This window comes from Pseudophryne corroboree, chromosome 4 (assembly GCF_028390025.1).
Source record: "Pseudophryne corroboree isolate aPseCor3 chromosome 4, aPseCor3.hap2, whole genome shotgun sequence".
NCBI lineage: Eukaryota > Metazoa > Chordata > Amphibia > Anura > Myobatrachidae > Pseudophryne > Pseudophryne corroboree.
Genome location: NC_086447.1, coordinates 690280016 through 690293046, shown reverse-complemented (window position 1 = coordinate 690293046; position 13031 = coordinate 690280016). Strand labels below are relative to the sequence as shown.

The following is a 13031-nucleotide window of genomic DNA, read 5'->3' as shown; positions in this document are numbered from 1 at the left end:
ACTTAACCTTCGGTGCTGACTGGGGGTGTCATTAGCGACCTGCGGGTACACACTAGACAATGTACCTGCGGGATCGGGCAACATATCTATTTTTTTGTGTACACAGCTTAACATCCCTTGCTGGATGCCAACTGGTCAGTCCTAAAGATATGAGAAAAGCTACCTTTTAATGGTGTGGGGACTGTATTTAACAAAGCAGTAATGAAAAAATCAAGTTAACGATGATCAGTGTACTTTAGCCTTAATTGTTCATACCTTACAAAAAATCTCTGTGGTTTAGTGGTTCTTTAATATTTACAGTAAACTTTCTAAGGGAAAATAAAGTAAAGTATAGAATCAGGGTTCAATTAATGCAAGTGACCAAAGTCTCCGAATGAGGTATGGACCAACACAACATCATATTAATATGTATTAAATTTAAAACCATGAAGCTATTAAAATTTCTATTTGTCAAGTACAACTTTCAAAAACGATTTCCCTTTATTGGTTTATAGAATAAAAAATGACCATTGCCAGTAAACTTTACCCAGCACTCATCCATGTTTATTTCAATTCACATCACCAATAATCAGAAATTCAAAGGATGTACGAAACAAAAATGTCATGGTTTGATTCCACGCTGTAGATTGTAAAATTTTCTACAGTCCAAATATATTGTGTTGTCTATGTACAGAGGCAAAATAATGGTACGATGAAACATACTGCATGTTTTGAAATTGAAACATATGTAAAAATATGCATTTCCTTGTTCAATTAAATGTTTGCCATTACATCACTAGGATTTGTTTTTAATTTATAACTAGAGAGCAATACAAAAAAAAAATAAAAAAAAATAATAATAGGGTAGCCAGGACAAAAAAAAAAAGTTTCTCCATTTAAGCTGTAGAATGATGTCTTCACAAAGTTTGTGTTCATTTTTAGTCTTCTAGACACTGGAATTTAACGGAAGATTGGTGCAAACTGATCAGTTTACCAAGGACTTTTTTTTAAAAAATTTAAATAAAAAGGTATTTACCATTCTCTTCGATCACTCCTCTAATTACACTACAACAGACTGACGTGGTATATTTTCCTTGCATGAGTTTAAATAGCCATTTTTTTTTTTTACTTACATTCAGATTTTAATCAACTAAATATTACAGTCAGTAAAACAAGCATGCCAACTTAAGATGTATGTACATCAATTGCAACAGCTGTAGCTGTATATAGTATGTAACAGTAAAATAATGTCATACCCATACCATTATCTTTTGTGTACATTTAGAATTCAATACAAAATATTAAAACTCACCCCTGGAGTCATCCCATACTAGACACATTTAATATATGTTTACAATATATATATATATTTATATATAATATACATAGCTTTTTAGCATTTCCAAATAAATCTTTGCAATTAGTCTAAAAAGAAAGTAAGAAAAAAAAAAAAATCAGATACACAAATAATTCACAATTTCAATGTTTAAACAATGTTTAAGTAAAAATCCACAATTGTACTTCTTAAACAAACTGGAAACAAAAAAAATAATAATTTTCTGTTAATTTAGTGGCATTTCATATTTGTTTGCTATGATTTGTAGCCTATTAAATGTAACTAAGCACAAATATCACTTTCAAAGGCAACATTTTTTCCCAATCTTTCAGCAAATCGTAGCAACCACCAAGGATCAGTGTTTCTGGTAATATTTAAGTCCATGTGCATTTCTGTAGTAAAGGGACACAAAAATATTTAAAACAATACAGCCAGCGGTGGAGGAAATGGAGCATTTAGCATCAACAGTTATTACAGCAATTTCAAGGGATATTTTGGACATCCCTACCAATGAAAGAAGCACCAATTAAAAAAAAAAAAAAAAAAGTGAAAGTCACTGCTTTCATTATTTCAAATATGCTTTTGTAAAAAGATTAAAATTACAAAATAAGAAATAAGAAAAGTAAAGAGTGATTGCAACTGAACCATCATAAACACAACTGTGCATAACTTAATCTGGCCATACACAGTAAGATTATGAGCCCCAACCGCTTGACTGTTTGGAAGGAAAAATAGACAAAATTGATTTAACCAATTTGAATGACTGATTTTGTCCATTTTCCGGCATTTGGGAGCAAATGGTCGATTGTCCTTTGCTCCCATCCATTGTTTCTTGATTCCAACAAACCAACTAGTTAGATAGTTGTTCAGTTAATCTTAACGTGTATAGCCATGTTAAGAGATATTTCAATATTCTAATTATTCCCAACTACAAGGCATGTCTATGTGTCGATAGCTTTAGAGCTAATTAATAACTATGTGTAGGTTTACAAAAATGTTTAAGTTGATAAAAACATTCCTTGAAATGAAAAAAAAAAAAAAAAAAGATGTGCCTTTATTAAGAAGATAAGAAAAAAAAAAGGCACAGGGATACTATTTATGTTATAATACCATAACCTAGGATATGAAGACATTACTAGGAATCATTTTAATGCAACAACCAATTCCATCTCAGTTACACAGCCCTAATGCATTGCGCTGGAAAGCAAATCTTGCATCATTGCTATCTGATGCAAATATCCGTTGATCCAACTAGGTCATTAGGTGAGATTATAAATACCCATTCATCCAAATCCAAACATATAGGAAGAAATGCACATGTGCTTAGGCTCACAGTACAAGTGCAGGATTATACTTTTGCATGACAATAAAATATCTGTGCACGTTGGAATTTCTAGGGAAAATAATGCCTACAGTGCAGCTCTGGTTATTCCGATGGCAGCATTTCACCCTCTAGCAAACAGTGCTTTTGGCAAATTTATGGCTCAATTTACTGACTCACTAAACCTATTATACCATCAATATTGATGAAAAGGTCTGAAAATATTTACTAAGTTAATCATTCATTAAAACTGTTAAAAGCTACTAATGTATTTGCTGAATATGTATTTTGATTTTTTTTTTTTTATATAAAAAATAAATAAATTACCTAATGGTGCCATTTAATGTAGGTGAAGTTCAGAACTGACATTTGACATATTCAACACATTTTACCCTTTTAGAAATTTATTTTGGTATTTTACCTAGAAGTACATTCAAAAGAACACAAAGCACTGTATACTAAACAAAACAATTAAAATATAAAATGTGTTCTTTATTTTTACACTGATTTGACTTGTTACTAGCAGCCCACCGGATGGGAAAATGCTTCCTTCCTCAACAGTCAGCTCTACAAGGAGATAGATGCACAAACGAGAACTGGGTCATTAATAGGTCCATGTTTTCCACCACACGTGCTTGCTAGAGCTCTAAGAACGAAAGGGGAGCAGTGAAGTACTTTCCCATTGTGTTTCCTATATTGTAGTTATTTGCCATTTACTGGCCAGCTTTTTTTTTTTTTTACATTGTCCCAATTGCCACAACCTCAAAGTATGCTGGAAGCTGGAAACTAGTTTGATCCAGGCCTGCCTGGTCAAATGTGCACTCTTAAAAACAAAATGCTGCTACTGTAGCTCAGAGGTCATTTGAAAGACAGAATCCTGGCTCCAAGTGCCAGTCGAGTTCACAGCACCCTGAACAAACCATTAGTTTAGAAAACAGCACCCAACAAAACTAAACCCACAACATTGTTTTTGCATCTTATCCTGATTATTGAACACAAGAAGAAAAGAAAGGCCAGATAAATCAAATCTTCGGGCATTAGTAGCAGGTCTCTCTTATGTGGCTGCTTGGTAAATTAAAAGCTACAGGTGGTAAGCATGGTGTCATACAAAAACTTTGGCAAGGGCATCGGCGCCCGCACTGGCTATGTAGCATTTAGACGGGTGGAATGCCACATCGTGAATAGACTCGTCAGACTTCTTGCGGTGAGCTGTGAATTCCTGTATGCAGGTCTTGCTTTCCAAGTTCCATAGGCGTATTGAACAGTCGTGACCTGTGAAAAAAAGCCAAACATATTAATTGTCCTATATGACTATTCGATAGCATTTAAGTACTGTACATAGAAGCAGAAACACACACTTCTTGTACATATAATCTTTCAGCAGCCACCAATTTCAAAGGGACCTCACGGCTCCTTTGCATCACTGGATCTGTTCCCAGTATGTGCATGCCTATCACTGCGACCAAGCACCCTGGCGGAAACTCCCATAATCAGCGCAGAATCTGTGTATACCCAGTGGCTGCAAAGAGGAGCAGCCGCCAGGAGAGTGTCCTTGTGTATACCCGTTGGTTGTAGAGAGGAGCAGCCGCCAGGGGAGTGTCCTTTTGTATACCCGGTGGTTGTAGAGAGGAGCAGCTGCCAGGGAAGTGTCCCTGTGTATACCCGGTGGCTGCAGAGATGAGCAGCCACCAGGGGAGTGTCCTTGTGTATACCCGGTGGTTGTAGAGAGGAGCAGCCGCCAGGGGAGTGTCCTTTTGTATACCCGGTGGTTGTAGAGAGGAGCAGCTGCCAGGGAAGTGTCCCTGTGTATACCCGGTGGCTGCAGAGATGAGCAGCCACCAGGGGAGTGTCCTTGTGTATACCCGGTGGTTGTAGAGAGGAGCAGCCGCCAGGGGAGTGTCCTTTTGTATACCCGGTGGTTGTAGAGAGGAGCAGCCGCCAAGGAAGTGTCCCTGTGTATACGCAGCAGTTGCAGAGAGGAGCAACCACCGGGACATATAAAAACATAGCAGATACATGGCCTCTGTCAGGTGGGGGGTGGATTTATTGGTATTAATATAAAAGCTAATTTCATGGATCATTTTGATTAGTGTGATCCCATAATGATTAAGAATATCAATACAGGGCCTGCGATTAGGAATGGCAATTTTCCCAAATGGTGTAGAAGAGTTTAAAGTTAAAGATCATGCACCGTAAACCATTAATAGAGCAATTTAATGGCTTACTCTGTGTTAACATATATATATATATATATATATATATATATATATATATATATATACATATACATATATATATATACACACACACACACACACACACACACAAAATACTGTTGGATAACTTTGAAATAAAAGTTCTCGACCTAATTCAATTGCTAGACATTAACTGTACATAAGCAGAGCAACCTTAACTCATTTTAACAATACTCACTGCCAGACATCAGGTACAACCCATTAGGATCAACAGCTAAACTTGTTACAGCATCTAAATGAGCAACCATTGAATGGATCAGTTTTCCTAAAAGTGAAAAAAAAAAAAAAAAAAAATCAATGAAATGGTATACAATTTACATGTACAGTACTTTATTTTTTCTTTATTTGTAAGCAATTCTAAAACAGGATCTGTCATTTTTTCAAGTAGTCTGGACTTTTACAGAGCATATGTTGGACTGTACCTATTATGTCATTTAAATGTCACAATTAAGTCATTAACGCACAAGCCATTGTTGAGAAAATTCAGCTATAAAAAAAATGTGCTTCTCCTTTTGTTATACAGGTGTGTCCACCTAGCCTCAATACGCAATGCAACGCCACTGTGCAGCCAGGTCCCATGCGACTGTACTAGCATTGGGCATCTTTTCTGCTCAAAAATGCCTCTTCATTGCAATGTGATGAGACTAGGAGACCGCACTGATTAATTTGATATGTGACACTTGTATGTGTGTGTGCACAACTGAGTCTGTACACGATGAACAATGGAACTTGGCGTCAAAAGATGCACCACTGCACTGTAGCACTATGTATACAGATTCAGACTCAGTCACACAGAGATATACAAGTGGCACTAATAAAATGACTTCGCAGTGTCTTCTGGTGCATCCTAATTGCATCGCGACTAAGGTGCATTTTCGGGTGAAAAAGATGCAAAAATACACATCCGGCTCTCAAAGCTGACAGTTGGATGAGGTCGCAGGTGGTTTCTCAGGAGCACACTGAGCATGTCCTTACTGGTATATAATGCCTGATGCAAATCCCGATTGTCAGGAAAGCTATATGCAGTCTAGAACACCAGTCTACTGATCAAGCTTATTCTGGTCATCGGATAATATCCTGTTCAGTAAAATCACGTTCTAGAGTGAATAACTATGACTAAGACATAGGTCTAGGCGTTCTTGACATTTGCGATCTCTTCATGATATGAACGTCATTCACGGATGTATAGTTCGTGATGCAAATGTTTATTACAGTTGGCAAGTATGGAATATTTTATTTATGAACAACAACAGTATGGTAGAGTAATGATTGTTGATCGATTAATCTATAACCTGGTGGATGGATGTTTGAATGGATATATTGATGTTTCTGGTACAGCTGTGTTGGATTACAGTATGCTATCACTGTGTGGCAATAATTGGTTTGGTGGGTTACGGTGGCTTATTTCCTATGTGTCAGTTTCAGAAGATGGATGTCTTGAAAGTTGCCGTACACACTGGTCGATATATCGGCCGTTCTCTGGTCCGTCGGCCAGTGTGTACGGCCGACATGTCTGTGAACTCCGTCGTTCACAGACGTATCGCGTCGGCCGCGCAGCACAGCCGACGGCCAATATATCTACCGATATATTGGCGCGTCGCTGTGTGTGTACGGGGCGGTCGGCCGACCGCCCGTACACATGCTGCGGCGGCCGGCGGTGATTGACAGCTGAACTGGGCGGGTGTGTGTACACGCCCGCCCAGTTCATGACGTCAGTCCCCGACGGATCGGGCAGTGTATGCGCACAGCACACTGCCCGATCAGTCTATAGATATATCTGCAGATCAATTGATCTGCAGATATATCTATTAGTGTGTACCCACCTTAAGCTGCTAGGATTATGGATACTAGTTTGACATGACTGGCGAGCACCACCAGTTCCTTACAAACACATACATTTATTATTTTTATTAATATGATCAATAATTTCAAAACCAGCATAGTCAATGACTTCATTGGTGAGCCAATAAAATACACAAATCTCTTGCCATCTTTTTCTATGAACTGCCTTTTATTTAACAGCATTGACTATATATACCTGTATTGTTGTCATAAAACTTGATATGACGATCTTCATGAGCAGTGATGCTGATTGGAAGCGTTGGATGGCTAATTACTCTGTTTATCTGGCAGCTGGAATGAACAGCTATAGGGAATAAAACACACAGGTCATCAGTCTCTTCAAAAGTACAGCATATATTTAGCACTGAGAAAGCACCCCTTCTGTTTGGTAAATAAACACTTGATATGGAGTTTTGTTTGTTTTTGTTTTTTACTTTGGAGAGCAATACAAAAGGCTATTATTCTAAATATTTAATCTCAATAGTTAAAGCATTACGCTATTAAAGTGTCTATACTTTTTTGCAGTTTTTAACATACTTTATATCATTGTAATTTGCTATAACTTTTGAAGTGATGCCTATATATTAACTGTGAAACTTTAGTGTATTATGTTAAAAATATTTCTACAGTATGTATATCCTTTGCCAATCAGTATTTTATGAATGACAGGCAATGTTAATAACAAAGTAGTGGCGAGCACTAATGGGACCTACAGCAGACTCGGCGACCCACCGTCGAGCTGTCCGACGGCTGATACGGCAGACGGGCGACCTGGCGGCGGGTGAGGGGTGACGGGTGAGTGAAGTTTCTTCACTTCCCCCCCCCCCCCCCCCCCTCCCGGCTCCATAGCAGTGCATGCTAATATGGACGAGATTGTCCATATTGGCCTGCATGCATAAGCGACCTGTCACCATCGATGAACGAGCGCGGGGCCGCGCATCGTTCATCGTTTGTGCCTACACACTGAACGATATGAACGAGTTCTCATTCATTAATGAACAAGAACGTTCATATTGTTCAGTGTTCTCGCCTAATGTGTAGGGCCCATAAGTGTGTTTTATTTCCTCTGATTTTAAATTAGTGTCAGGATTGTAATCAGAACAGGCATAACAGGCCCTTGGCATAATTACCTCTACAGTGACTTTGTTATCTGCTGTCTACAACAGATACTGGCAATTCGTTGGGGCAGGCGGTGAAGAAAAGCAGAGATGAAGGGCCAGTTGCCGGAGGTGCGGGAATTTCTGCGAGTCTGCTTTTTAAAGCAGCAATCATTTACAAGGCAAAACCAACAAATACCCATTCTTGATATATATAAAACAACATCATATACTTATTAAGATCCTCTGCAATGCAACAAACTGATGTTTCTTGAGGTTTCACGCAAGATGCATTAGGCTTGTATGGTTTTAATGTGGTCTAAAATTAGGGTTGCTGCTTTAACTTCAAATGGCTTTAAAACAGCCTGGTTTTGTTATCATGTGGTAAAATTATTCATATGTATAAGCTATTAGAGGTTTAAGTGCTCTTAAATGGTACGGTCACCCTATACTTTGTTAACATATGTTGCAGGCTATACAAAGTCAGTAAATTCACATCTGTTGAAGACACTACAACAGTTTTGCATTCCGGAAAAAAACGCATTTAATTAGGAAACATTTTTCTTATGTTTACTGCTCTCATTACATTAGCTGTTTCTACAGCATTAGTGATGGTACTATATCTGTGCCAGGTCCACTTTCCTTGGCCTTCTTCCACATTCATCCCTATCATTTCCTTGCATACTAACGGAACTTGCATACAAGCAAAATGGATCATACGCTTTGCGTATCTCTAACCCCTTCAGTGCTATGGATAAGAAGAACTCAGGCTTATAATACACTATAGGTCAAAAGTGCCCACTTGTGCTCAGCATTGCGGGAGTTCAGAGGTGGGGAAATGTACCTGAAAGTCCCCCCACCACCAGTTTCTATCTTTGGAAACCCGAGCTCGATGACATCATGCCATGTTAAGCACAAGTCTCGCCCCTCCCAAAGTGATCATTTACCTTTAGGGTTGGTGGACAGTTTTAAATATGTGGGTCACCAATGATTGACTGGTTATGTACTTAATGTTCAACTGCATATAGATGACCTTAAGGTTAAATTGCAAGCCTGGTGAAATCTTTCCCTGACATTGACGGGCAGGTTGAACCTAGTTGAAATGTTTTTTTCCAACAAACTGCTTTAGGTTTTACATCAGTCTCTCCGGTGTTCATAGCCCTTCGAATTTTCAGATAATCAATATAGGTGTCCTCCCTGGTTTAGAGGGATCACAGCCCCTATATAAAGATAAAGACTCTAACAAGAACTAGGATATTTCTCAATCCCCTAAATGTTCATACCCAGGGATCATTCGGGCACCTTATATGGGAATGTTATATTGTTACTACAATTTAGCAAAGGGTGGTGAGGGCTGTCTCCACTGGTGTGTCATCTTCCTCAGTTAACACCAATAATTTGTTTATATTGAATTTTGGACAAGGAACTTCTTGACAGGCATACTAGGTAATTTGTTGTGGCGACCCTAATGTTGGCTATGGTCAGTATTGTCAGGTTAGACACAGAAGATATCTGTATCTAGGTAGAAACACTATGTTGACATTTGCTCACATATGGATTAGTTGGCTGGAATACCCTTCTGGTTCTTGTATCTTTAATTAAATGGACTCCGATTCAGCTTCTACCGTGGGCTCAAGCTGTCACAGAACTGCTGCTGTATGTGCAATGGCTACGTTTTTATTCTCATATTTCTCATAGTGATTTGTTACACTTTTAGTGTTATATACAACCTGCTGCTTGCAGACGTTCTTATACTCCTAACATTAGATTCAAATGACCAGTACCTGTCACCCTTATTTCTTTGATCCTACGCTATTTCTGTAATATATGACTTAATAATGCTGTTTATTGTACTACTACATTTTTTCTTTTCTGTATCTTTAACAAAATATTCTTAATAAAACTCAATTAGAAAGGAAAAAAAAAATAAAAAAAAATCAAACACAACCTTCACAATAGCTGTAGTAAAAACACATACCTGTATCTATGCACGACTCTAATGTTAGAACTTTCTGCCGTGTCTCCATATTGAAGATACTTGTGTGTCCACTGTTAAAAGATGCAACCATATGGGCAGGGTCACAGCTTACTAGATCCACAGAAGAGGGTATTCCTAATTCTTCAGAACATAAACAGAATATTTGTTACGTGACAAATCGCCAAATAGATAATCACTTAAACAATTCTAAAAGACCAGTTAAAAAATTGGTGGCTGAGAAACGTATAGATAAACATTCTAGAAACTCCTAGAGACCATAGAGAGGAAAGCCCGTTACAGTTAGAAATGTATGTGAACATTACACTACAACCCATATTCATAAATAAGGATACTGTAAAGCAAAAATACAATTTTATACTTCAATTGTCTGACCTTGTACCAGCCTCCTCAGAATAGTTCCATGCTACACTTACAGTGCTCTTGAATTCTGGTTTTCAAGAACCAAGGTACAGAATCATTAATAAAATATATTTGCTGTTGATCAATACTTCGGTGAGAACTTTAATTGTCTTTGTTACTATGCTTGTTTATTTATTATTCATTACTCCAAGTAAAATTAAGTGGAAAGGCTATAGAATAAAACAGCTACCGAAACCAGTAACATACTGCAATTTGAATGTCCAATAATGCAAACTTAAACCTAGTTGGTCACAAATTGACAAAAATGGACAACCAACCACCACCTATTACTGATGAGTAGCTACCAAGCAAAGACTGGAAGATATGGTCGTCAGTAGATACATGTACAATGCTTAATGGACTATGCTGATACAGCAGATCAAGGGGCCAAAGAAGCAATAATCACAGCAGAGCCACAATTAATCTGTATCGCTGACGATAGTAGCCTTTTTCCCCCCCATAGTATTCACAACTATGTATTAAACCAATTCTGTAGGGGCGGCGGTTGCAAGAACCACTGACCCTGCGCATGACATCCCTGCAACCCCCCCCCCCCCCCCCCTTCCTCCCCCAAAACCCAGAGTTTTTATTTCAGACTCCTCCAGTTACGTGCACGGGGTGTCAGTTGTCAAAACACTTTGGTGAAGGATAAAATGCATCCATAGGTGGATACCGACATGTGGGGATGGCAGCAGCCTCTCGGACTAGACTTACAAGCAGTTTTTGGTGCTTGAACCATACTGTAGGGGTCAGACTGCAGTCACCAATGACAATAATCTCCTGCATTTGGCTGTTAAATAACTGCAAAATCTGTATGATAAATATGCACATTGGGACATTTACATTTTTAAAAGTACATCAGTACAACTTCAGAAACATGTCCAAAGTGGAACAAGCAGTGTACAAATAATGTTATGCAATTTGTTAGAGCCAAATGAGAAATGTTTATTTATATGTGTAATTACATATGAAAGCAGCGCATGCTCACACCAAAAATAGATTATAAAGCCCCTTTTAAGAAAACTTACATCTAATTAACTTTTCCAACTTGATGCCTTAACTATAGAAGCGTAGCACAGAAATACCCAAGATGACTACAGCAAAATACAGCTTTGTCCCTCTGCACATTAACATGCTAATTAGGTTACCTTGGCTGTCATTAAATATACTTAATGCAGGGGAGGCTTCTAATGCATTCCATACTCTTATTGTGCCATCTGCTGAGGCGGACAACAAACGCTGATGAGCCGCACTGTACACCAAGCCCCACACAGCATCAGTGTGGCCTTCAAATGGTACTCGCAGTACAGAAGGATCTGTATAGGGGGGGAAAGAGCACATCTTTAGAAATACATGCACAAAATTGTATAGAATATGACAAATGCTCTCACATTGTGTGTGGCACACAGCACATCTGATCTATGTCCACAACATATTTAACATATTACTGTAGAGTCAGCTAGATGTGCAGCGGCAGGTCAGAGGAGGCCATAACTGGTGTGCCACATACTGTACTTATAGTCAAGTGAATAAAACTGTTCTCCTAATACTGTATTTTCAGGACACACTATGCAGATCAAAGTCGTGCCCCATAGATATAAAAGAATATGCTGGGTCATTCCATGTGACTCATGTTACATTTCACGTACATTTTTATTATTTTTTTAATTTTAATGCACCATGCACAAAAATGGAGCTGAAATTCAAAAAATAAGATTTTACTTACCGATAAATCTATTTCTCGTAGTCCGTAGTGGATGCTGGGGACTCCGTCAGGACCATGGGGAATTAGCGGCTCCGCAGGAGACAGGGCACAAAAATAAAGCTTTAGGATCAGGTGGTGTGCACTGGCTCCTCCCCCTATGACCCTCCTCCAAGCCTCAGTTAGGATACTGTGCCCGGACGAGCGTACACAATAAGGAAGGATTTTGAATCCCGGGTAAGACTCATACCAGCCACACCAATCACACCGTACAACTTGTGATCTGAACCCAGTTAACAGTATGACAAACGTAGAAGCCTCTGAACAGACGGCTCACAACAATAACAACCCGATTTTTTTGTAACAATAACTATGTACAAGTATTGCAGACAATCCGCACTTGGGATGGGCGCCCAGCATCCACTACGGACTACGAGAAATAGATTTATCGGTAAGTAAAATCTTATTTTCTCTGACGTCCTAGTGGATGCTGGGGACTCCGTCAGGACCATGGGGATTATACCAAAGCTCCCAAACGGGCGGGAGAGTGCGGATGACTCTGCAGCACCGAATGAGAGAACTCCAGGTCCTCTTTAGCCAGGGTATCAAATTTGTAGAATTTTACAAACGTGTTCTCCCCCGACCACGTAGCTGCTCGGCAGAGTTGTAATGCCGAGACCCCTCGGGCAGCCGCCCAGGATGAGCCCACCTTCCTTGTGGAATGGGCCTTGACAGATTTAGGCTGTGGCAGGCCTGCCACAGAATGTGCAAGTTGAAATGTGCTACAATCCAACGAGCAATCGTCTGCTTAGAAGCAAGAGCACCCAGTTTGTTGGGTGCATACAGGATAACAGCAAGTCAGTTTTCCTGACTCCAGTCGTCCTGGAAACCTATATTTTCAGGGCCCTGACAACATCTAGCAACTTGGAGTCCTCCAAGTCCCTAGTAGCCGCAGGTACCACAATAAGCTGGTTCAGGTGAAACGCTGACACCACCTTAGGAAGAAACTGGGGACGAGTCCGCAGCTCTGCCCTGTCCGAATGGACAATCAGATATGGCTTTTGTGAGACAAAGCCGCCAATTTTGACACTCGCCTGGCCG

The 13031-nt window shown here is 39.2% G+C and overlaps 1 protein-coding gene across 3 annotated transcripts in view; it reads right to left on the bottom strand.

Moving 5' to 3' along the window:
• Positions 1–516: 516 nt before the first annotated feature.
• Positions 517–13031, bottom strand: part of STRN (striatin) — a 283653-nt gene continuing 271138 nt past the window's right edge. For all 3 annotated transcript variants that reach the window (XM_063917900.1, XM_063917902.1, XM_063917901.1), the window contains 5 exons: positions 11377–11544; positions 9809–9949; positions 6930–7037; positions 5070–5156; positions 517–3908 (listed from right to left, as the gene is read on the bottom strand). In XM_063917900.1, coding sequence (XP_063773970.1) covers positions 3739–3908; positions 5070–5156; positions 6930–7037; positions 9809–9949; positions 11377–11544 — 674 coding nt within the window. In that variant the 3' untranslated portion in view covers positions 517–3738. The remainder of the gene's footprint in view (positions 3909–5069; positions 5157–6929; positions 7038–9808; positions 9950–11376; positions 11545–13031) is intronic.